At 44.7% G+C, this 25,957-nt stretch overlaps 1 protein-coding gene across 1 annotated transcript in view; it reads right to left on the reverse strand.

Annotated features, from left to right (window-relative positions):
* Positions 1-25,957, reverse strand: part of LOC144762279 (potassium voltage-gated channel subfamily KQT member 1-like) — an 862,620-nt gene that overhangs the window by 383,446 nt on the left and 453,217 nt on the right. Inside the window, exon 2 of the mRNA XM_078647419.1 lies at positions 21,323-21,413. Within this exon, the coding sequence (XP_078503545.1) occupies positions 21,323-21,413 (91 nt within the window). The remainder of the gene's footprint in view (positions 1-21,322; positions 21,414-25,957) is intronic.

Here is a 25,957-nt window from a genome sequence, read left to right on the forward strand (position 1 = left end):
AGAGAGAAGGTTAGCTCCTTCAAATACCTGCCCTTGATAAAGCCCTTCTGATCGTCCTGTATTGAGTAGGGGATGACCTTCCCAAGCCTGTCTGCCATGATCTTCGCGAAAAGCTTATAATCACTATTTAAAAGTGAAATCGGTCTATATGAATCCAAATATTTGGGTGGCTTACCCGGTTTTGGTAATACTATAATATTTGCCTCGTTCCATGATTGCGGAAGGGCAGCCTTCTCCTTAAAAACATCATTGAACACTTGAGTCACTATAGGTGCCAAACTCATTAACAGAGCCTTGTAGATCTCCGCAGGCAGCCCGTCAGGGCCCGGAGCCTTCCCTTTCTTTACTTGCTTAATTACCAGTTCTACTTCTCCCTGGGAGATTTCTCGATTTAAACCATTCCGAAACTCTTCTGTTACTGGTTTTAACACCTTAACCCACTTGTCCACTGCCTGAATATCTGGTTCAAGATCTTCCCTGTATATCTCCTCAAAGTACCTGTGAAAAGCTCCCATAATTTCCTTATTATCAGTAACCAAATAGGCACCCACTTTCACTTCCTTAATCAGATTTCGAGCTCGATCTTTCCTCGCTTTCCATGCCAACAGTTTGCCTGTCCCTTCCCCATACTCAAAATGCGCCAGTTGGCTGGCCTCCCATTTTTCCTTAACTCTAAGGTTTAGCACCCTTATCAGTTCTCCTTTTAGCTCACTCAATTCTGAACCAACCTTCCCTCTATCCCGGGGTCCCCCGAACTCACTATATCTGCCTCATGCTGACAAATTTCTTTTTCCAGTACATCTATCCTGTTAAAGTAAGCTCTCCTCTTGCCTGCTCCTAATGCTCCTAATCTTCCCCGCAAAAAAGCCTTACAAGTCTCCCAAACTATATCAATTTTTGCTGACCCCACATTCTTTTCCAGAAAAATTTCCAATTCCTTGCTTAAATTCCCTAATGCTGCATGGTCATATAAAACTGTACGGTCCAACCTCCAGACTGAACCATCATTACTGCTTTGTATCTTTAAAGCCACAGTTACCGCCGAATGATCCGATAAATGAACCCCTACATGTGTTGTCTGAGTCACATTCTCCATTAACTCGAGATTTATAAAAATATAATCTATCCGGGACCTGTGGCTATATTTTTTATTATAATAGGTATACCCTAATAGTTGGCCTGACCTCTTTCTCCAAACATCACAAAGCCCTAATTGGGCCATCAGGTCTTTTACCCTGTTCGATATCTTCACATTTACTAACGCCCTGCTATTAGAGGACCTGTCTAGCTTGTAATCCAGTACCGTATTAAAATCACCAGCTAATATAATTTTTCCCTGGAGACCTATTAGTTCCCTAGCCAGTTCATCTAAAGGCCCCAGGTCATTTTGATTTGGACCATAATATCCTATGAAATTATACAACTGAGCTTTTATCTTAAATCTAACAATCAGCCATCTACCCTTTACATCCGCCACCACTCCCTCAATAGTACACTCTACCCCTTGCCTTACCAACAACGCAATGCCTTTTGTAACAGCCACTTGGGGTGTATAAAAAACATGGCTTAGCCAATGTTGCGACGCCAGGAATTTCTTGCTTTCTTCCCCAGTTAAATGAGTCCCCTGTAAAATCATGATGTGAACCGGGAGATCTCTTAAATATTTCAAAATTAACTCTCTCCTTGACTTGACTCTGAGACCGTTTACATTCCATGATAGACACTTTAATTCCATCGAACTACCCCCTTTCATAACATGCCCAATACAATTCCTTTCCTCCCCTGGTGAAAAGATAGCTCCTGAGAACTTTTTCAAATATTTTGCCCGTACTCTCCCCCTCCTTCCCCCCCACCAACCTTCCCCCCCTCCGAACCCCCCTGCTCCCCCCCGCCCTCCCTGGAAAACCCAACCAACTTTCCTCTGGGCCTTCCCTAGCCCTTCGGGTGCCTGCTGCCTGAAGCAGCCTCTTTTTTTTATTTTTTTACCTATACTCATAATTATCTGCGGAGGGAAAAAAATGCTCTCCTCTACAATACTTAGTCTCTTTTAGCTACCAATATTAGATTTCCCCGTTTTGACACTGTTCTAAAAAATTGTCCACATCCTCAACAAACCGAAAAGTATACATTTTGTTCTTCCACATAACTTTAAAAAAAGCCGGGAATTTCAATTGCACTGTTGCTCCCAAACGCCTTAAAGGCTCAATCTTCTTTCCAAGCTCCCACTGCCTGTTCGCTGTTACTATTGACAGATCTGACCGGACCTCTACTCTGCCTCCCTCCATCATTATGGCTCCTTTTTTCAGGGCCATTGCCAAGATTTTTTCATTTAGGCTATATGATAAAAAATTTATCAATATCTTTCTGGGCTTTACTCGGCTTGGGTTCAGTCTGAAGGGGTCCCGATGCACCCTTTGTATATCTGCTGCAATCTCCTCCTCGGTTTCATCTAGTTGTAATTCCGTCTTTAACAGCCTGACACCATACCCTTTTATATCTGAACCTTCCTTTCCCTCTGGAAGTTTCAAAATTTTTAGGTTGTTTCTACGTTGCATATTCTCCAATCTTTCTAACCGCTCTTCATATTCTCTTTCCCTCAATCTCACATCCTCCAACTCCTTTTGGTTCTCCTCAACTTTCTCTCTAATCTCCTTCACCTCTGATTCAAGGGCAGTTGTGCGCATATTTAACTCATCAAATTTGGCTTCCAGGCTGCCGCATATCTCTCTGATCCCTTCCTGATTCATCTTAGACTCCTCAAAGCCCTTATGAACGTCCACATCTAGCTTCTTCAAGAGGGCAATAACTGAGAGGTCTAAATCCCCATTTATTTGAGGGGTCGTAGGTAAAAGTTCACCACCGCTTAACTCACCCCTAGTACTAATACTAGTACTGGGCTTCTCTTGAGAGGTGGGGTTCTCATTTGCAACATCAACGGTCGCTCCCACCGCCGCCTCCTGTATCTCTAAATCCTTGATCTCACCCTGTTTTTCTGCCTCCATCTCTATCTCGAGCAATTGAAATCTATTTGGGGTAAGGTGGTCCGACCAGTCTACTAAACTCCGACTATCACTATCACTATCTCCCTTAAGTATTTCTGCAATGACTGGGGTGGCTGGAGAGCGGAGAGTGGGGTCCCTCTGTAGTATCAGTGTTTTAGGTATAGGTTTGAAAAAAGAATTTAGCGAGTGGGTAATTTTAATTTTCCTATCTGGAATAGATGCCTTACTACTACCCTGCTTGGTGTGTTTTTTCGCTATGACTTTCAATGTTGTGCCTATATTCCCTTTACTCCCCTCTCTCTGCACCCTCGTACTCCAATCTCCAATTTCATCCTTTTTTTGGCTCCTGCCTTCAACTCTCCTACCCCTCTCCCAGCACTTGTCAAAAAATATCTAGCTGCCTCCTGTTTCTTTACCGCTGCTAGCCTGGTACTATTTTCTCTCCCACCCACCTGAACTACTCCTCGTTCCTCCCCCACCTTGCCTCCTTGTCTATTTACTGCTACGGAGCTCCTCGCAAAATTTCTCTCCGTTTTTCTACTTCCCTCCTCCTTGGGGCTGCCTTCGTGCCTGCCTGCAGCACCCACAACACAAAACTGGATTCTGGCAGCCGCTTTCCTCCCTCTCCCTACCTCTATCGCTGCTCTGCTCCACAGCCTGCTCTCCCGTCCCTGCTGGAGGCTCCGTAAGCGGCCCCGCCTCCTCCCCCTCCTGATCGAGTGGTTGTCCTAAGTCCAGCGTGGCCATACACCGCTACTACCACTCCACGTCGATTCTAGCCAAAACAGTCTACTTTTACCGGCCGGTAGGATCTGCCCGGCAGCTACGCTGCTTTACACATGTTTTTTCGCTATTCTGGGCCCATTTTTCCCTCCGTAGCTCTGCTCAATACGCCGCTTCTCCCTCAGGCACCCGCGACCGGCTCTCTAGCTAGCCGCCATGTTTTCCCCCGGCACTTTCCTCTGCATTGCTCCACTCTGTGCCATTGCACTCTATACCAGTCCACTCTAAGTCCCTCTACTCTATTCGGCACCCCTGTACTTTACGACACTCTTCTCTTTGCCATTGTACTCTACCCTGCACCACTCTAATCTATGCCATTGTGCTCTCCTCAGCACCATTCTTTTTACGCCACCCTACTGCACTCTAACCTGATGCACTGTGCACCACTAGATTCTATGCCACTCTGGTCTGCATTGTTCCACTTTATGCTACTGCCCTCTATGCCAGTTCACTCCAAGCTACTCTAATCTACTCTGCACCACTGCACTCTACGACACTCTACTCTATGCCACTACACTCTGAAAAAATCTGCTTTATGCCAGTGCACTCTACGCCACTTTACCCAGCACCACTCCACTCTACCCTGCACCACTATGCCACTTCACTCTATTCTGAAACAATCTACTCTATGCCACTGCACTCTACGCCACTTCACCCTGCACCACTCCACTCTACATTGCACTATATACCACTGCATTCTACGGTGCGCCTCTCCACTCTACTTGGTACCACTCCACTCCACTCAAAGCCAATGCACTCTACACCACTTACCCCTTTACTCAAAACAAATGCACTCTATATCAATCTACTCTGCAACGCTGTACTGTATGCCACTTCACTCTAGGCCACTCTACTCCATGGTAAGACACTCCACTCTATGACACTCCACTCCTTGATGCCCACCTCATTATGCTCTACTCAATTAAACTCTATTCCCCTCTGACACTTTATTCCACTCTATGCCACTCCACTCTACTCCACTCTTAGCCGAAACTACTCAACTCTATGACTCTATGCAATTCCCTCTATGCCACTTTACTACACTCTATTCTCTGACACTATACTCTTCTATGCCACTCCACGCCACTCTACTCTACTCCAGTCTACTCTATGCCACTGTACTCTAAGCCACTGCACTCTATGCCACTTTACTCTACACCTCTGCGTTCTTCCCTGCGCCACTCCACTCTACCCTGCACCACTCCACTGTACATCGCTTCTCTGTACTCTGAAACAATTTACTCTATGCCACTGCACTCTACACCACTCCACTATACTCCATTGCACTCTATGCCACTGCAATCTACCCTGTGCCCCTCCACTCTACTCTGTACCACTACACTCTATACCACTTCACTCTACGCCACTCTCCTCTGTCACTGCACTCTACGCCAATGCACTTTACACCACCGTACTTTACACCATTTCACTCTAGGCCACCCTTTTCCACTCTAAGACACTCCACTCTACAACACTCCACTCCACAATACTCCATTACATGTTCTACTTTATTAAACACTACTCCACTCTATATCACTCCACAACACTCTACAATATGCCACTCTACAACTCTACTCCACTCTACGACGCTCTGCGCAAGTGCCTCTACGCCACTCTATAAACTCTACGCCACTCTTCTCCATTCCACACCACTCTCTGCCACTCCACTCTACTTTGACAGTCTACTCAATACCATTTCATTCTACTCCACTCTATGCCAATCCACTACATTACAATCTACTTTTCTCTACACCATTCTACTCCATGCAACACCCTCTATGCCACTGCACTCAGCTCTAGCCACACGACGATACTCTATGTCACTCCACTCGGACACTCTACTCCACTCTACAACACTCCACGACACTCTACTGCACTCCACTGTATGACACTCTACAACACTCCATGCCACTCCACTGTACCCTACACCTTTCTACTCTATGACAATCTACTCACTCCATGCCACTCAACGCTACTGTAGGCAACTCCACGCCACTCTATTCCACTCCACAACTCTACGCCACTCCATAACACTCCACTACACTATACAGTACTCCACTCCACACCACTCTCTTTTATGACATTAACATTTAGCCATGCTGAACAGCAGCCACTCTGGTATACAACATGGCTAAAACATTGGCAAAGTGAATAGTTCTTGTGTAAGGGACCTATTGGCTTTGCCAATACTTGTTTAGTCTGCCAGCATCTCCAAGACTCCAGCTCAGATAGATTTATGACCCCCACCCAATAATGAATGCAAACCCTCCCAAATATTATCAATTATAAACATTAGTCTTTCAAAATATATTCAAACTATACAAGAGAGACGGTTTCAGTGGCTGTACATGGAAAACACACTACCCAATGCAGCTACAGAAATATGATTAAATAGGTGCAGCAGAACTGCTGAATAAAATTATTTTCCCAGTACTTACTGCTGTGTCCTCTTCATGAGGAAGAGGCTGACAGCTTTGCTCATAAAAAGCTCTTAACCATCCAATGCTGGTGAAAAGTGGAGATGGATTCCAACTACTCACAATACTCTCTAATTGCCCATACGCATATTGCATCTCACTGTTAAATATATAGTTTATAATCTTTACCTCACTCTTATGTTAAGACTAAAGGCACTGACCATGAAAGGTATAAGGACACCATCAGTGACTTAACAGCCTTGGTTCCCAATCACAGACATGCTCTAGGCACAGACATGCTGTAGACTGGCATATTCGACTTGCTTTGCTACAATTCTGGATCACTCCTTAACCAACAATCTGGCAAAGGAGGCAAATGTCACTCATTTAGATCATTGACAGCTTGTCTCTGGCAGGAATTTAAAATAAATTAGCAAATTATTTCATACTCCAGCCAAAAGATTCATAGAGCATCCCCACCTTTGCCATGGGATTTATGGAACATTTTGAACATCATCATGCTATTAATGAAGCCTACAAATATCATGACAAGCACTCACAATGCATTAGGTCTCACATTTATGCGAGTTTGAGCTATTGGCAATGTAAATGACAATGCCTTTTATTTGTTTTGGTTTTCAAAACATAAATAAAAGGCATTGTCATTTACAATGTCAATAGCTTAAACTCACATAATTGTGAGACCTATTGCATTGCAAATGCTTGGTTTTTAAAAGCTCCATGTTATTGGCAAAGGCAAAGCTGATGTAGCTGCTGCACGTGGTGCCTCGCGGGATGTAGGTGTGTTATGGGGGCTGGGGTGGGCCATCAATGGAGACCATCTGCAGAGAAGGAAATTTGTGCGATAAGCCCGAAGATGTCAAAAACTGTCGGAGAATGATTTGCAGCTCCAGAAATGCCTGGGTTTGGTGGCACTTCTGGGATCTTTTGTGAAACCAGAATGCTGTCCGGACATATTTGCTTCTTGGAATGTATGCAGAGGAGGCGCATAAGAAATATTTCCAAAACTTGCCTTTTTGAAAGCATCAAAGTTGATGTTTAAAAGATGGAGTCGAGATGATACAGTGTGACATGCAGTGACTCGCCAAGATTTGAGGTGGGTGATGCAGTGCGCAGTGCCTGTGGTTGGCGCTGCAGCGTGTGTAGCATGGTGGCACTCTCCTGGTGTGGGTAACAGGAGACCTGTGTACCTTCTACACAAGTGATCAGACATGTGACAATATCAAACCTCAATTTTTGAAGCTTTCTCTTCATTGGTTTCTACTTTCTGGATTACTGTATCTCTTGGGCTGTTTTACTGTGAAATGGTGCACCTAGCACACACTGGCGCCGTGGAACATATTCCTAAAAATGTCCTGTCTGCAGTGCATGATCGCACTCCACCCTCCACTGAGCACTGAAAGACTGAGATCAGTCTGTCCTACACCGCAGAGCATTGTAGAGTTTGTAGTAGCGAGCGCGGTGTCCCAGAAGCGGGGGCCGCGCTCAGTCTTACAATTTAAAAAAATAAATACATAAACCGAGTGTGGTGTCCAAGAAGCAAGTGCAGCGCTCAGTCTTACAGTTTAAAAAAAGAAATAAATAAACCGAGCACGGTGTCCCAGAAACGGGCACTGCACTCAGTCTTAAAGTTAAAAAAAAATGACAAAAAAAACCGAGCGCAGTGTCCCATAGCGCTGCAGCCGCCATTGTCCCCATCAGTGTACATTTTAAAAAGAGTGCTCGCTCACCAGATAAAGCCCACCGTGTAACGCCGCAAGCAAAAGATCCAGTCTGGACGAGCGGGGACAAAAGGAGACAGGGCGGTAAACAAGAAGCCTCATTTTTAATCGGAGGCCATTGTTAGCATAAATGATGACGCCAGCCGATCAAAATGATGGGCAGCGCTTCAAGTCACCTTCAGAAATCTTATCGATTACAAGATGCCTCGCAGAGCGAGGAGTGCATGTGTGCTCCAACACTAGGCGAGACCTAAAAATGACAAGTAAAAAAGAAATGTAAGAAAGGTTTATCATACCAATCTGTTCAAACAGCAAAATCCTCGGACAGGATTTTCCAGTGATGGAAGAGTTTCACCTCATTTAGTGGCAGCTGCTATAACCACAGTTACTGCCTCAATGTCGCTTCAGACTCATCTTCTTCCTTGCACCCGAAGAGAAAACACATTGATCTAGGGGCCAGATTTAGATCTTGGTAGATAGGATATAATAGGATTTACATTTCAGCAGACGGGATATCCATCACCGTTGTGACAGAGTAACCCATCCACCAATATCTAAATCAAGCCCTAGGTCTTCATCCTCAATGTTTGGATTTCTATAGGGATCAGAAAGGCCAACGACTGTCCATTCTTTCAAAAGAATCGCAAGACAGCTTCCAAAATCCCTATCACTGGTCCAGATGTTGAATATCATCTTCCTTTTAACCTTCTGGCCATCCACCAGCCTAGGTATAGATGGTTTGGTGGCGTATGTTGTCACAAACAGTGGTCCTCCCTGTGCAACACACCACTGAAGTCTAGAATATAAATCACTTATGTTTAGAAGGGTATGCAAGGCCTCCTGTTCCGTTCTGCTTATAGACCCAACTAGCACATAACACCTAGTGCAGTGGTTCCGAACCTCTGCAAAGCCTTCTCAGTTGGTCCGTTACCCCTGTGAAAATTAAATAATATAAACAGATTTATAAAGTGAATATAAATAAATAAGCTAAATGTACAATTGACAATGATAAAAATGTACTGTAACTGTGAAGTCATTTGAAATTGGAGACTAAAAATTAAATTCGTATCCTCAGATTGATTTGTGGGAGCAGCGCAAGTGCATCAAACAGAACATAGTATGGACGATTAAGGGCCTCAATTGAATTTATAAAAGCTTCAACCTTCATATTAGTCTTATTTTTTTATTCATATGTGTTTGCGTTTTAAATAAAATGTGTAATCGTTTGAATAATTTTTTCTGTATCTTTTGCGTATTGTTTTGCTATTCAAATCATCGACAAAGCTTAGGTGGGGCCCTCAGCTAGCAGTCATGACTCAGTGGGGGTCTGCGGATTACAATAATGATAGGGGGATTCCCAGAAGTCAAAAGGTTGAGAACCACTAGCGCACAGAACCTATGTTGACTTTCTGTGCTCTTTGTGGCCCTGCCTCCTGAATCCCTGTAGACTCTGAAATACCACAAGGCGAGGTGAGCATTCAGAAAGCTAAAGAAATGATGACACTTTACTGATCATGGTATGTTTGGGACACACTATGATGTCATGTGATCTTGTCTTTCACTATGCTGTCACACTGCTTTAAAAAACTGAAGGTAGAAGGTTAAAACATTCACAAAGTCAGAAGTATTTGCTATTGTGAATTGTAGCTTCAGGTGGTACACCTCAACTCCTCATTGAGCAAATGCAGCACAGCCTCTCCCTACTTGTTTAATTTTGTATATTTGTATGACAACACTAACCTTAAGAGATTATGTCATATGCAAAGGAGAAACAGCCTTGGCTCTTAATATTTTTTTTATTGTAAAAAGTGTATCTTAGGTGAGAAGATTGTGGTGGAAGGTAATCTTTTAGATTTAAATAAATTAAAAGTGGTCCCTTTCAAATGAAGACATCTCCTTTCAACTTCACAGATTGCTGTAAAACAGTTAAGTGGTTCGGTAGTCCTGTGGTACACAGGGGCTACCGGGCCTCAATCGTCATACTCAGATCTCTTAAAACTGAGCCACAAATACACACTACTACCACTTCGAGGGAGTGACCTCCCTCTCAACAGGAGTCTTGGAGGTTACCCTCTTATCTCCTGTGCTTCAATCAGCCCCTGAGTGTTCTTTTCATACAGCTCACCCAGCCCAAAATTGTCTTTAGCAGCAATATTTTGCCTGTAGCACCAGGGGCATAGCTTGGTCAGTAAGATTGGGGGTGGCGTAAGCTTCTGATTTCCCAATGATCACGCTACCACATAATGTTTAAGCACATTACACGAAAAGCGGGGTACACAAGTAGGTCTTAAGGGGCAGTGGAAAGGGATAGAGAGGAATGTGCATCAGTAGGGGTACTAAGTGAGATAAATCATATTATTTTGTGAAACAACCAACATTTTTGGAGTCTACCCAGAGAGAGGGAGTGAGTGTGTGAGTGTATTTTGTCTTTGTGTGTAAACATATCTGGTGAAGTCCGACAGATTCTTCACCATACCCTACTGAAAGCACCTGTACCCAAATATTTATCACAAAATACATTTATTAGGGGAGTGTAGCACCCCAAATACCCCCACCTCCCAAAGCTACGCCCCTCTGTAGCACAGTGCAGTGTTGTCCTCTGCCAACTGCAGAGCAGTTTGGCAGGCGTGTGGTCGCTCTATTCAGATCTGTGTCACAGGTTCAATCCCCCCAAAAACAAACAAGGAGCAAACCTACTCTAGGATCTTCTAGGTGAAGGGAGTGGGGAGTTCACTGGGGTACTTCAGGAGTCCCTAGAACCATCGCTCTAGGACCCACAGCAGCATGTCACTTTAGCGACAAGGGTCACATGGTGCACAACTTGCAAGCATCAAGGCGCAGTTTCCATCTCAGAACAGGTTGTGAATCAGGCACTTCGGTGCAACACACCTTGGGGGAGCAGGACAGGAACCCAGACAGTCCCAGGCTCAGGGCTTTAAGTGGGCCGGGTCTCACCGGTGCTGAGCACCGGCAGTTTTTTAAAGGGGGCCTCGAAACAGGTCTCTATCGGGCTCTGTTTTGTGTCTTGGCACAGGCGGTCAATTTTTATCTGGATGGCAGTGACAGTAGCCTGCTGCACTGCAGTCCAGAAAAAAGTGACAGGGCACAAAACAGAGCCCGATAAAGACCCGTTTCGAGACACCAGGCACATTGATGTGCGTGCGCTCACACTTCACACTAGTGGAGAAGTTAGGGCATGACCTCATGCCAGTGAGGGTTGTAGGGGAAGGGAAATACTTTAAAGAGAGTAATTTTCTCTCTGGATTTCCCTTCTCTTTTTGAAACTCAGGAGCAGCAACATTGTCGTGGTGTCACCGGGGCTTTAAGTGGAAGCTTTTTCAATATTATATACAAGCCACAGTTGCTGCTCATTTATCTTATGCAACTAACAACCACTGACAAGGCCAATAGTCCTGACTTGTTGTAGGTATGATGTTACTTGTATCATATATCTGGATGCAATGACAAGCAGCAAAATACAATTCGGGTGACACACTATGCTAGACACACATTTTTAGCATATGTGTTTTTAAGCCACACCCTTAATTACATTGGCTAAGCCCCTTTGAGAGACCCCCTAGTTTTTCATCCCACTTAAAGCCCTGCCCAGGCTGGTCCTTTTCAGCAGATCCTCCCCAAGGTTCCTGATATGGTGATTCTTAATCCCTGCTGCCAAGTTCACTAAAGCACCCCAGGCCACGAATGAGAGCCGAAGAGGCTTCAAGGCCCAGTTGGTGCCAAACTGAGGACAAGCACGGAATGGAAAAGGGCACAGGAGCTCACCACATTCTCTTGTTTCTTTGCAGTGTTGGTACCACGCGGGTTGTTGAAGTCAATGCACTTCTCTGGGCAGCTTCTCCCCCAGGAAGTTACCTGGACTTCTCCTCTATGCAGACTCCTCTTCCAGGGACACCTTCAGCACCGCCTTTTAGTAAACGAAGACAGACTCCTTCTCAAGGCCGAGCATCAGCTCTTTCAGTAGAAGTCCCAGGCTTCTTTGCGTGATGTCCCCAGACGGTGAAGCTGGCTTTAAGGGACACCAACTATGGAACTCTGGTTCTTCAAAGCTATTGGGTGTGGCCTACACTGCTCAGTGAAAGATCCTGTAAAACTGCCTAAGGGCCTCAGTCCCTTTATATTATACGAGGGTGGCAAACAAAGTGTCTGTGTTCCTTGTACTGGGAGTCACACCTGGAAGAAACTCAAAATATGAAGGCAAAGGAGAAAAACTACTTCACACTTTGCACCTCCAACCTTTAAGAACCAGCACTTGTGGGGAAGGGGAACCAAAAGGCAGACCACTGTCTATGGACGAACTTTACACTTCTCATACCCGCCACTAATGACATGGTTAAGTAAAACCGATAAAGGACAAAATGGCAGGTCAAACCAAAAGGCTACCTCTGCACCCCTAAAGAGACTGCTGTCTCCATCCTTCCAACACCCTGGAGTCTCGTTCACGACAATAACATCGGGAATGCTAGCAATCCACATTGACCATCTGGGGCATATTATCAACGGCCAGCGATAATTATCGCTGCCCGTGCTTAGCGATAATTTTGTTATCGCAGGCTATCTCTGGAATTTCTCGCCCTGGTAGCACGTTATTAACAACGCGTTTCTCCAGGGCGATAAAAATTCCAGAGATAGCGAGGTTATCGCCGTTTTACAGGGAACATCGTTGGTTTTCCAGCGATGTTCCCTGCAAAATGGCAATATCCTTGCTGATACGATCCACAGGGTCGTATCAGCATAATCCACCCCAATGTTAGGGATAGGTAAGTCTGCATTTTAGCAGACGTTAGTTTTTGGAGAAAACTGCGGTTTTCTCCAAAAACTAACATGTGCTAAAATGCTGGGGCAGCCTTGTAAATATTGTGATGTGAACATCAGCGATATTTGCAAGGTAGTCCATCCGGGGTACGCACAGTGACTCCCACTTTGCATCTCATTACAGATGCAAAGGGAGGCGTTGGGAAAAAGGGAGCTAACATGAAATTATGCATGTTAGCACCCTCTTGTTAATAGGGCGATAGTTTATCTCTGCTTTTTTGGCTTTTTAAGACAAAAGAGCGGAGATAAAGCCCTTGTAAATATGCCCTGTGGTAAGTTAAGCCAATCTCCATTTTGTACATAATGTTAGGTGGGTGAATACAAAATGGCTCCCAATGCATCCACAGTACATCATAGCACATTCACACTACTGAGTCAAACTGCCATGCACACACAGCATTACATGCACATGCTCTATCTTTGTGAACTGAATTTAGCGAAGCACCCGATTCCAGAAGGGTGGGCAGAACTTCACACAGACGAGGTCAGTAGGCCTCCCACCATATGGCTACATGTAATTGTTGTGTGTGCTGAGGCCAAACAAAAATATCAAAAATACCAGAAATTAACTCTGGTACAATTCAGGGCAGGGATGCACACTTACAAAGTCTCCATAGGGGGTCTTCTTATCCCAACAATAACCAAAAGGATAAAAACATACAGTCATCCTTCCTCACTATTTTGATTATGAGTGGTGTAGGAAATCTCTTCATTACATTACACATGGACTCATGTATCAGTTTATGCACACTCGAGGCCAATTATATGTTATTTAATGACCTTCAGGTGACATGCATGTGGCGTATATCTACTTGAAAGGGAATAATTCAATACCCCAAGCATCTCAGCTAGGTCAGCAAAGAATCAATAGTAGTCTTGCTCCAGACATCATGCATAACCTCTCACATCAAAGACAGGAGAATCCCAGATCACTTCTAGAAGAGGTCTGGTCTGGGCCCAGAGCTGTCCTTCTGTCAGCAATTCATGGCACAGTCTCCTTCCTGTTTTTCCTCCCTTAACTTTTTTCTATACATACTGACCCTTTTTACTCCATCTTCTGCCACATTGAAATCACTCACAGTTCTTACTGCACTTACCTGCCCATATGCGGGGCTCTTTGAAAAAAATCACCAGTCAACTATATGCAGTAAAAATATCTATTTCTTAACCTTACATTGACAGTATTTCACATTTGCAGAATTAAACGCATCTGTTCTCGATTTACTTATCTCTTTGACTCCAAAATAAAAAGAAAAATACTCTCATCTACTAACTCTCTAAGTTACTAAGGGGCATGTTATCAAGAACTGCGATAAAATGTTGCCGCTTTAGCGGCAGGAAACTGCCGCTAAATCGGCGATAATGAGCTTGATAATATGCCCTTGTGAATTCCCATAGCAGCCCAGGTTAACACCAGAACCTGGGCTGCTATGGGAATTCACAAGGACATATTATCAAGTCCATTATCGCCGTTTTAGCGACAATTTCCTGCCGCTAAAGCGGCGATAATTTTATCGCAGTGCTTGATAATATGCCCTCATGTTACTTGTTTGGAAATCTTTTTTTATTGGTACTCGTATGATGATAATAAACATGGAGCATACATATCAGTGTTATATTCAGTTTTACAGTTAACATTCTGCTAACTTTGCATTTGCGATTGATAGCAAGGGATAAGAGGAAGGTAGAGAAAAAAAACAGGCACCACAATTCACAATCTCTATATGACTGTTCTCGGTAAACTTGTTTGGAAATCTTAGACAAACTTGTGGATACAGTATAGTTAAAGGAATTAAATGCTTTTTCATGATGGAGTTTGTTGTAGATTTATGTGTAGTTGCATTCTTGCTTTCCAATAAAAAAAAAGTTGAATAGCAAATTAGAAATGTATGATAGTATTTTGTAGTTACTAACACAGTAGGCCTTAAACATGCACAACAAACATCTATCTGTAAAATAGAAAAATATTGTGAATTCCTTGAAAATTACCTATACGATGGTCTGTTGTATCTTTCCATTACTAACAGGTATAACATTTCTAGAACAAATTCTGCAGTGTGCTCTAGCAGAAGTGCAAATTATCTCATGTTGTTATATTATATGGTGCTTCCTTCCAGACTGAAGTATTGCAAAAAAACATGGGGGCATATTATAAAAAATGGCTATATAATTATCGCCGCTTTAGCGACAGGAAACTGCCGCTAAAGTGGCGATAATGGGCTTGATAAAATGCTCTTGTGAATTCCCATAGCAGCCCAGGTTCTGGTGTTAACCTGGGCTGCTATGGGAAGTCACAAGGGCATATTATCAAGCCCATTATCGCCGCTTTAGCGGCAGTTTCCTGCTGCTAAAGCGGTGATAATTTTATCGCCGTTCTTGATAATATGACCCTTGTTGTGTAAAGAAGTGAGAAGTGAGCTAATGAAATAGATCACACATTTGTTATTTCCCTTCTGGTGGAAAGTTACGTGAATGAACAGATGAATCAGGACCTATAAAAGAGAGACTGAACAATGTTATACAACAATCAGGCTGTCGAGCATATTTATTTGTTATTTGCCATTTTTAAATGTGTTTACGTGTTTTATTTGACTGCACAAACGAACACGTTCACAGTTATGCGCATTTGGATCGCCTACGTTTATATGAAATTAAATATGGTCATTGGTATTTGCTTAAAATACATGCTATTCAATTACCTACTGTAATGATGGGTGCACACACATGGGGCACTAGGACCTGCCCGAGGGAGGACGAGGGCGGGCGGATAAGGAGGAGCCAGGGACGGCAGTTAGCCGATGTACCAGGACGACGAAGGAAGTACAATAAAGAAGCTCCCACCTACACCCTGTGTCCGTGTCTCTATATGCCAGGCAGGACACTACATCTGGCGACGAAGGTACAAAGAACCTGTGCGTGAGGAGGACGGCTAACTCGGTGCACGTCCCTGGAAGTGGGGAGGCATCTAGCATTGTGGGGCCGGTGACCGTGTGGCGGCCGAGTGACGGCGCGAGCGTCCACGCGCGCTGGGAGCCCACCCCAGCCATCCGGCGGTGTGTTCACCTGCCCGGACCTCACCCCGCTGCACCGTGTGTGCGTGTAGCCTGCTGCCTGCCTGCTCGCCGGGAGCCCACCCCGGCGGTGAAATCACGAAGAAAAGCTGCCTCACCTGGTGCTCCTGCGAAGAGAGTGCTGGCTGACACCGATGATCGGTGAGTGAGAGAGAGCGGCAATAAATGCATTTGTGTCTCTGGGAGAAGGCCAAATCTCGTTGTACACGAGATTCTTGCGACGGCCATTTTGAAGTCAGGCGGCTTGTCCAATCCCCTGTCAGGGATCTTCGGTGGCCATCTTGGAGTCAGGCAGAGAGCCTGAAAGCCATCAAGCACTGATAAATGCACGGTGTTCAAGAATAAACAAGCACTTGCGAGTGCAAGAAGCATAATAAACAAGCACTGGCGAGTGCAATGAACAAGTAAACAAGCACTGGCGAGTGCAAGAAGCAAAGTAAACAAGCACTGGTGATTGCAATGACCAAGTAAACAAGCACTGGCGAGTGCAAGAAGCGTAAGTAAACAAGCACTGGCGAGTGCAATGACCAAGTAAACAAGCACTGGCGAGTGCAAGAAGCAAAATAAACAAGCACTGGTGAGCGCAATATAAATTAATAATCAAACACTAGTGAATGCAAGAAACAAAGTAATCAAACACTGGCGAGTGCAAGCAGTAGCAAATCCAATCAAAGAATTGACAGAAAGGATTTTGTCAGCACGTTTCGATATAACGGGATCGCGCGATGGCTGACCCCGTCCCCATGGGTGTGTTGGGAGTCTCGTTCCTGCGCCCTCTGGAGCCCCTCACTCTTGAATCTGGCGGGGGTATGGGCTTGCGGTGGCAAGAATGACTAGAAGATTTCACGGACTACATGAAAGGGTCTCAGGTAACTGATGCTGGACAGCAATTGATTGCTCTCAAGAATCTTGTAGGCAAAGAAGTTGGACAGATCATAAAAGAGTTGCCTGCTGAGTCCGCTGGTTCATATGATAAAGTCTGTGAAGCACTCAACCGCAAGTTCCTGCACAAAAAGAATGTTGATTATGAGCGATATACATTCAACCTGGCCTCACAAGAGAAAGGTGAGCAAATGGGTGTATTCGTCACACGTCTGAGACGCTTAGCAAAATATTGCGACTTTGATAATTTCTCCACCGAGGATGCCCTCCGATTGAGAATTATAGAAGGCTGTCTTTTAGAGCCCTTGAGACGCAAACTGCTCAAGAAAAGTTACCCGCTAGAGGAGATTGAGGAAATTACAAGAGTCGATGATCAAGCCGACGAGCATGCGAAGAAGATGGAAGCCGGGAGAAGCGAGAAACATGAACAGGCGTTCAGGATGCAGTCTCGACAAGCGCACGGACGGTCCCCACCTCAAGCGCGCTCCTCCAAATCCAAGAAGCAATACCACCCTTCAAGTCATCGACGCAGAAGCGCAAGTCTCACCAAGAAAAGATCAGAAAGACAACTGAAGTGCTACAGATGCGGCTACGATTTCCCACATGCAGACGCATGCCCAGCACTAGGCCAACGATGTCGGAAGTGTGGTAGAGACAACCATTTCGAAAGCATATGTGGGACGTCGCACAAGAATGATCAATGAGAACATGCCTGGCAATATCGTCCCTCAAGCAGTCGTCACCATGTCAGAACAGTACAGGATAGACGAGACTCATCCACAGGGTCGTCACAATCCAGCTGTCACTCCTGCCGAACATATCGATCTCGACGATCGTCATCAAGAGAGTCAAGATCCCTATCACCCATCTCACAAGACCGTGACGAATATATATGTTTTGGAGCGGATCCTGATCGTCTAAAAGAGTATCCACGGCTGGACATCCGAATTGATTCTCATCACACCAAGTTTGTGCTGGACAGTGGGGCGTCACTAAACTACCTACCTGTGGCGGAATATCAAAGAATGAGGACACCTCCCAAATTGGTCAACGCCCACGTGCGAGTATATACGTGGATGTCAAAGAAACCACTCCACTGTCTTGGGAAGTTCGCGACCGATCTATCATATCAAGATCGCACGATACAAGCCTACATTCACGTCATCGATGGGCCTGAGGCAGACTTCTTACTAAGCCTGCCCACCGCAGAATGACTAAAGTTGGTGGACATAAAGTACAAAGTAGATGACAAACCAGACATTACTCAGAAGTTCCCTAAGCTCTTCCAAGGTCTCGGGAAGATGAGAAACTGCCAAATCAGACTGCACATCAACGAGCAAATCACACCAGTGGCACAACATCACCGAAAAATCCCGTTTCATCTGCAGGAAGCCGTGGAGAAAGAGCTCCAAGACTTACTCAAGGCTGACATCATAGAGAGAACTGATGGACCAACACCATGGGTCTCCCGGGTCGTAGTGGTTCCAAAGAAAGGAGAGACAGACCGAGTCCGTCTATGCGTGGACATGAGAGCACCCAACACCGCAATAGAGAGGGAGAGGCACCCAGACCCCCACATCAGTGACATGATCACGTCACTCAATGGAGCCAATTTTTTTTCAAAATTGGACCTTAACAAAGGATACCACCAACTGGAGTTGCATGAGCGGTCCCGATATATCACGACATTCTCAACACATCTAGGGCTGTTCAGGTACAAAAGACTCAGTTTTGGGGTGTCCTCAGCCGCGGCAATCTTTCAAGAAGCAATCAGGAGAACAATTCATCATGTTCCCCATGTACTGAACTATAGTGATGACATCCTGGTATATGGAGCAACCACTCAAGAACATGACACAGCGCCATGCACTGACGGAAGCCAACCTCACGCTCAATCAGGACAAGTGTGAATTTCATTAGCCAACGCTGAAATTCTTCGGCCACGTCTTCTCTGGAAATGGCATGAAACCGGACCCCGAAAAGGTAGCAGCGCTAAATGACACACCGAGCCCAGGTGACGTTGGTGACGTGCGCTCGTTCCTGGGCATGGCCAGCTACTGCTCCAGGTACATACAAGACTACGCCACAATAAGTCACCCCCTGAGAATGCTCACCAAACAGGGGCAGCCGTTTCAGTGGTCCACTCAATGTGAAGGGGCGTTCAGAGAGATCAAGGAAGCTGTGGAGTCTGCTGAAAACATGGCTTACTTCAATCCAAAAAAGAAGACAGAAATAACAGTGGATGCCAGCCCCGTAGGGTTAGGGGCCATTTTAGCACAGTATGACAGAGATGAAGATCAACAGCACATCGTAGCGTTTGCCAGTAGGAGTCTAACAGACACGGAGAGGGCATACTCCTAGCCAGAAAAGGAAAGTTTAGCTGTCGTATGGGCCTGTGAACATTTCCACATCTTCATCTTCGGAAAGCATTTCACCTTGGTCACTGATCATCAAGCTCTGATCACACTTTTCGGAAACCCTCGAGCCAAAATGCCACCACGAATAGAGAGATGGGGCCTCAGGCTACAAGAATAAACGTACACCATTATACAAAAGCCAGGGAAAGCTGCAAACCCTGCCGACTACATGTCCAGACACCCCACCAGGACCAGCAAATCCAAACTATCGATTGCGGACGAATACATCCACTTCGTGGTAGATCAGGCCAGACCTCCTGCTGTTCCGCTGGAAGCAATCTGTGAGGCAACACAGTCAGACGTCACCCTACAAGAAGTGAAACGCCGGATACAGACCGTTAGCTGGCGAGATTCAGAAACCAAGGGACAAAATGACCAAGAGATGTCAGCGTTCAAACACGTCCATGACGAACTGCCAATAGCGATAAATGGTCTCATCCTAAGAGACACTCGAATTGTGATTCCATGACAGCTAAGACAAGGGGTCATAAATCTAGCACATGAAGGACACCGGGGCATAGTAGCCACGAAAAGAGCACTCCGCAAGAGAGTCTGGTTTCCAACACTGGATCTAATGGTGGAAACAACACAGAAGGATTGCCCACAATGTCAGCTAATGAGCCGTCCAGATCCCCCTGCACCGCTGCAAAGGGACAAGCTGAAGAAAGAAAAAATGAAGGGCTATGCAGATGAACGTCGACATGGCTCTCACGCTGAAATTCGGGAAGGAGACTGGGTGTTGGCGTGGCAAGAGCAACACCGAAAGACTGACTGCAAATATCATGACACTCCGTTGAAAGTGGTGCAACAGAGAGGAACTATGATCACCGCGGAAACCGACGGAAGATGAGTCACCAGGAATGTGACGCACTTTAAGAAGTGCAGCCCTAATGTCAAAGAAATATTGACTGAACCGCTAGTTGAGAAAAGGGAACCAGAGACACCGCTCAGCCGCAGTCAGGTATTGATGGAGACTACCGAAAAGCACGAGCGAGACATGCCTGATCCTCAGTCGCGCCGAAGACGGACCATTAGATAACCGTCTCGCCTCATTGAAGAACTTTAAGCGGCGATCTTCAGCGACGTGAAAGCAAAGGGTGTAGATAGATTGCTGTGTTTTTCTATTTGTTTACAGAGGGGGGAGATGTAATGATGGGTGCACACACATGGGGCACTAGCACCTGCCCGAGGGAGGACGAGGGCGACCGGATAGGGAGGAGCCAGGGACCAGGGACGGCAGTTAGCCTATGTACCAGGACGACGAAGGAAGTACAATAAAGAAGCTCCCACCTACACCCTGTATCCGTGTCTCTATATGCCAGGCAGGACACTACACCTACTCAGACCTATGTATTTGATTCTTTCTTTAATTTAATGTGATATATATGCAACAAGAATTTTTCATCTGACAGAAGTTTCCTCATCTTTACCTTCTCATGCTTGATCTCTACAAATCTATTCTGCTCAATCTTCAGGTGCCTAGGGGCATATTAGCAAGAACCTCGTTAAAATTGTCGCCGTTTTAGCGGCAGAAAACTGCCGCTAAAACAGCGATAATGGGCTTACTAATATGCGTTATAGAATTCCAATAGAAGCCCAGGTTAGATGTGCAGAACATCTAACTTGGGCTTCTATTGGAATTCTATAACGCATATTAGCAAGCCCATTATCACCGTTCCTGCTGCTAAAACGGCGATAATTTTAACGAGGTTCTTGCTAATATGCCCCTAGATTACTTACTAGCTCTGTACAGCTGTGTCACATGTTTAGGACCTTCTTGGCCCCCACATCGAATCCAAGATTGTCATTTTTAGGTGAATTACCTCTAGGCATACGGAATTAGAAACACAGGCCTAGTGGGACAGCCTGCAGATATAAATTAAAATGATTAACAAAAACAACAGAAAATAAAAAAATGTAAAACACTCTGTTAGCTAAAGTTAAAATGAGATTACTAGATCATTGCCTTCTGTAATTTAACGTTCTCCCAATATGAAATGCATTTCTTAAAAATCAAAAATCTCTTTATAAAAAATGCCATTCAATCTGTCATTAGCACTCCTCCAGATTAAAATGCAAACTTTGAAACCACAACCCTCTGTGCTCATTGTTTTTTTCTACACAATACAAATTCAGCAATAAAGAATATAAATATAGTTAGATAGGTAAACTCACCATCCAGAAAAGAGTCCCTGTTGCAAATTCAGAATAATGTTCTATTGTAGACAGTACACTGAAGATTAGGCAAATCAGCACGAGAAGAAACCTGTAATGGGAAATTGAAGCATGTAAGAACATTTTCAAAAAGACATAGGTTCACATCTAAAGTATGGTGGGAAACATAGCTGTGGTGGAGAGGGTGCCTACTACCGCCCTTCTCCAGCAGGACCACTACAGTTAGGACTGCCCAGTGGGTCTTTACATTGAAGTGACGTCTTGCTACTTATTGTGAGCTGCTTTCCGAAGTGCCAGTTCACACGGTGCCACCTTGTGTCACACAGCTCTCTTCACACGGTCTCCAGGTAAAAAGATGATATTACACAGTAGCACTGAATGGTCAGGACATACCATCAGAGACTAAGGGCCTCATTTATGAGGCCCCTTGTGCCGTCGGAACGTCACCCTTTGTGACGATCCGTGGCACTAAGCCACTTTTTTTAGCTTAATGCTGCCTCGGAAATATTCTCCCCTTTAACGCAGTTTTCTGGGTTAAAGGGGCATGCAATGGGTGTTGCTGGGGGCGTTCCCAGCAACATCCATGGCATTTTGATACTACCCCACATTTACGAGAAATCGGACATTTGAGGCAGCGCCAAAAACATAACGCCTCCCCCAGGGAGGCGTAAGGGAGTTCATTCTCCTAGATCTTCCTTTTTCAATGTGTGCTGCATTATGCAAAAAGGAAAAAGCATCTTGGGATTGTTTTTGTGCAGGAAGGTTTCTCTTCCTGCCCAAAAACAATCATCCCTCAACACAGGCACCCTGGCACCATGGCGCAAAGGTGCCTGCGTTGGAGCACAGCAGCCTATTGTGGGCCGGCTCAGGGGTAAAGGACAAGAATGCGCCGTATCTCATAGATATGGTGCCGTCCTGCCCTTTTCTTTTGCCATATGGCAGCACAGCGGGAAGCCCTGCTGCATTGCCCCAAGGCAAAAACACATTAATGAGGCCCTGGGTTTCTAGATCATGGTTGGAGAATCTAGGCACCAACATCCACCATGGGTTTTACAACGTCCCCAGCAGTGCTTAATTTGTAAAAATGAAAAGTGCCAAGTCCCTTATCAGGACAGCCACCACAGCTTGCACCACCCATTGCCCCTGCCAGCGCTGCCAATCCGGAACCTACACAACTACTAATCATAACACTGCAACCAGTGTGACAATTCAGACTGTTCGAGGCCCCCATAGCTATAAGAATGGCTGTGGCAGCGGTATTAGTTGTTTTTAATGTATAATGAAATAACAAAACTGTTGTTCTGCTTATCTGAATGTCACGCAAAAAGTGCCACCAAGTGGCAGCTGTCATAAGTGCTGGTGTTGACAATTGAGTGCAGGTGCCGAGCACGGCTCAAATTAAGCGCTGGCTCCTCCAGGACATTGGCAACAGTCTCAGAATCCTTTGTTATTTGTTTTTGTGTGGGACTAGGAGGGTCACCTCGTACAGTGCCAAGCTCTAAGCCTCATCCACCTCTCCAGACCTATCCCTTCAAAGCCCCGCCCCCTCTCATACTGTAAAATAATTTTTTTCGAAGTTGGCAGATATTGTGGTGGGCGACCATGGGGGGAAAAAAGAGCGCAGACTGCTTTGCCAAGGCATGGCGGGCCTGTCCGCACTTTTTTCCCCAAAAAAAATCACCAAAGTGGGGGAAGGGGAGTTTAAGAGAATTTAAAAAACAAAGTGATCCCAACACACAGGGTCATCCTATCAGGCATGTCAGCCATTTTGATATTTTACCTGTCTGGCACCCCCTTGATTCCCATGGGTGACATGAACATGAAAAATGTCCCTATACATAGTAGTAGAGGTTGTGCTAAAAATAGGGCATCTCCCCAAGCACCATGTGCACTGACAGTTGCCAGTCAAAATGATTTTCCCTGCCTTGCAGAGGGAGCAGGGGCTGTAGTTGGCAAATCACTAGGCAAAATCTCTTCCTCTAATCTCCTGGGGCCAGATGTACGACACACCAATTTGCGACTCGCAAATTGCATCTCATTTGCGACTGGCAAATTGGGATGTTTGCGATTCCCAATGGGGTCGCAAATTGCATGCCTCATGAATATTAATGAGGCTGTCGCAATTTGCGACCCCATTGGGAATGGCTAGAACTCCTAGGGATGGTGGCCTGCTGGGGTCAGCAGACCACCATGTCTGAGAATGCTTTTAAATAAAGCAGTCTTTGCATTTAAAAAGAAAATTGAAACTTTTTAGTTTCATTGTTTTAAGGGCAAGCATTGGTCCCTAGGACAACTGCCTGCTCTTAAAAATATTTTCTCACATACTCACAAAGAAGAAGGGGTCCCCTGTTGACCCCTTCCCGTTTGCGAGTGGTTTACACCTACTTGAAGTAGGTGGTAAACTGCGAGTGTTTTGCGGCAGCAAATACGGTTGCAAAACAATTGTTCATGGCATGTTGACCCGCTATTGGGAAGGGACGCCCCTTCCTAATAGCGGTAGTCGCAAATGCTCTTTTGAGGATCAGTGATTCGCAAAATAGCATTTGCACATGCCATTACCCTTTTTTGCAGTTGCAAACGGGAGGATCTCCCGTTTTCGGCTGAAAAAAAGGGTCTTACATCTGGCCCTAAGAGAGGTGGGGATGCGGCAAACAGGTGGTTGAACATATGTCTATTTTTGTCACATGTCCCATTACTACTCACTTTTAAATGATCTCCTTATTCTAAAAAATAAACTTCTATGCCTCTGACAACAACATTAGTAGCCACTGCATTATAGCATATGTTTTGTGCAGTATGCATGTTAGGTGGGCAGTGAAAACTAGTATAACCAAAAATCACAGAACTTTAGGGTGACGTACAGCCACAAGCAAAGTCGGGGGCCACCGTTGGACTGATATTTTCACTTGGAATACTCTCACCTAAAACAGGATTTTACCAGGATACTCAGCCTTCCCTCTCTCTCTTTTGCATTTTAGTAAGGTTTACTTATTCCAGGTTAGGTCGACCAAGCTTGCAACATTCCAAAAGCTTTAGAACTTTCCCTGGGACGGTAAATGCCAGAGCATTTTTATGGCTCGGTGTGGGTTTACTTTACTTTCATAATACTTAATTGCTTCGGCAAAATACACATACCTGTAAAGGCAAAATAGGGTGCAAGTTGTGAAGTGATGTCTTACTTAGAAAAGGTCTTTACTTAATTTGCAATTCACAGTGCACTAAATTAGACCAGCGAAAATGATAATTAGATGTGTGTTCATTTCAGCTTATCGCTATTAATGCTAAATGTACTGCCATTCAAAAAAGAGCATATCAGGGGCTCATGAGAATGTGAACTGACTGAGTGTTTATTTTGGTTGTTATAGGTCCATTGCATTATGACAAGCACCCACATGTTTCGACCAGTTTTCAATTTCAATTCGAAAAGCTTTATTCGATTTTTAAAAGAAAATCATAAAAGCATACATTTACATTACAAGTGCCATTAACATTGAAGTGATTATACAAATTTTAAAATTCACGGAGATAAAAACAGTAATTGTTGTACTGGTCTAATTAACTGCTCAAGTAAGTTAAAAACAAAATGTTTCAGTTAAGAACAATCTAAAAAAGAATTGATCATCAAGGTTATTTCATTGAGGTCCGAAATCTTATGACAAGTTTTAAGAAGCGAGATACTGCATGAATTATAAAATCACTTTCTAGCTGTTGCAATCTAATAAATGCTAATTTACAAGTGCATATGCCCCACTGTTTTAAGATAGGTTTCAGGAAGTCCCTCCGTGGTGTCTGGTAAAATTTACAAAAGAACACACAATGGATGTTTGACTGAAGAGATATATCGTCACATGGACATGTTAAATTTTCCTTTGACCAGTTATTAAGGTGTGGGAAAGTAATCAGACTAAAAAAGGTGCCAAACCTGAAACGGGAAAGTAACATTCGGGCATAACAGCTTGAATTAATCATAAGGTACCATTGGAGCCCTTCACAGGCAGGTGGTGATTTATTGATATCTAATAACTGTGGACCTGGTTTTTACCAGGTCCCACCTCTTGTTACTTAGGTGGTCCAAGACCATCTTTTTTATTGATTTTCTGGAAACCAATTTCATGCTCAGTAGGCTGGTATAAAATTCCAAGTGCCCGATCTCAATCATGTTCTTCACATAGGTTAACCATTTAATGTTATTTACCCCATCCAGTTTAAGACAATCGTTGATTAAGTCTCTATTTACTAAAGTCTCAGGGGTTACCCAAACTTTATGCCATAACAATATGGGCACAGTTTTTATAATATCAGAGATATAGGGGAGACCCAGTTCAATATGTGCAACATAGGTAGGTGTTGATTTTGGTACGGCCAGTAGGTGACGAATAAATTGGTTCTCGCAATGTTGGATCGATTGTGCGTTTTCCGTCCCCCAGAGACCTGAGCCATATACAGCTGTGGAAACACATTATGCATTGTAAATATGGATCAGCTCTCTCACTGGTCTGCCCCCTATTTTAGCCTCAAAGTTGTTCAGGGCACCTATGGTCCTAGAAAAGGCTAGCTGTCTGGCAGTCACTGCAGGCTGCCAGCTGCCTTTCCTGTCAAAGTTAATGCCTAGGTAAGAGAATCTATCCGTAGATT

Source organism: Lissotriton helveticus, chromosome 1_1, assembly GCF_964261635.1.
Source record: "Lissotriton helveticus chromosome 1_1, aLisHel1.1, whole genome shotgun sequence".
Classification (NCBI taxonomy): Eukaryota; Metazoa; Chordata; class Amphibia; order Caudata; family Salamandridae; genus Lissotriton; species Lissotriton helveticus.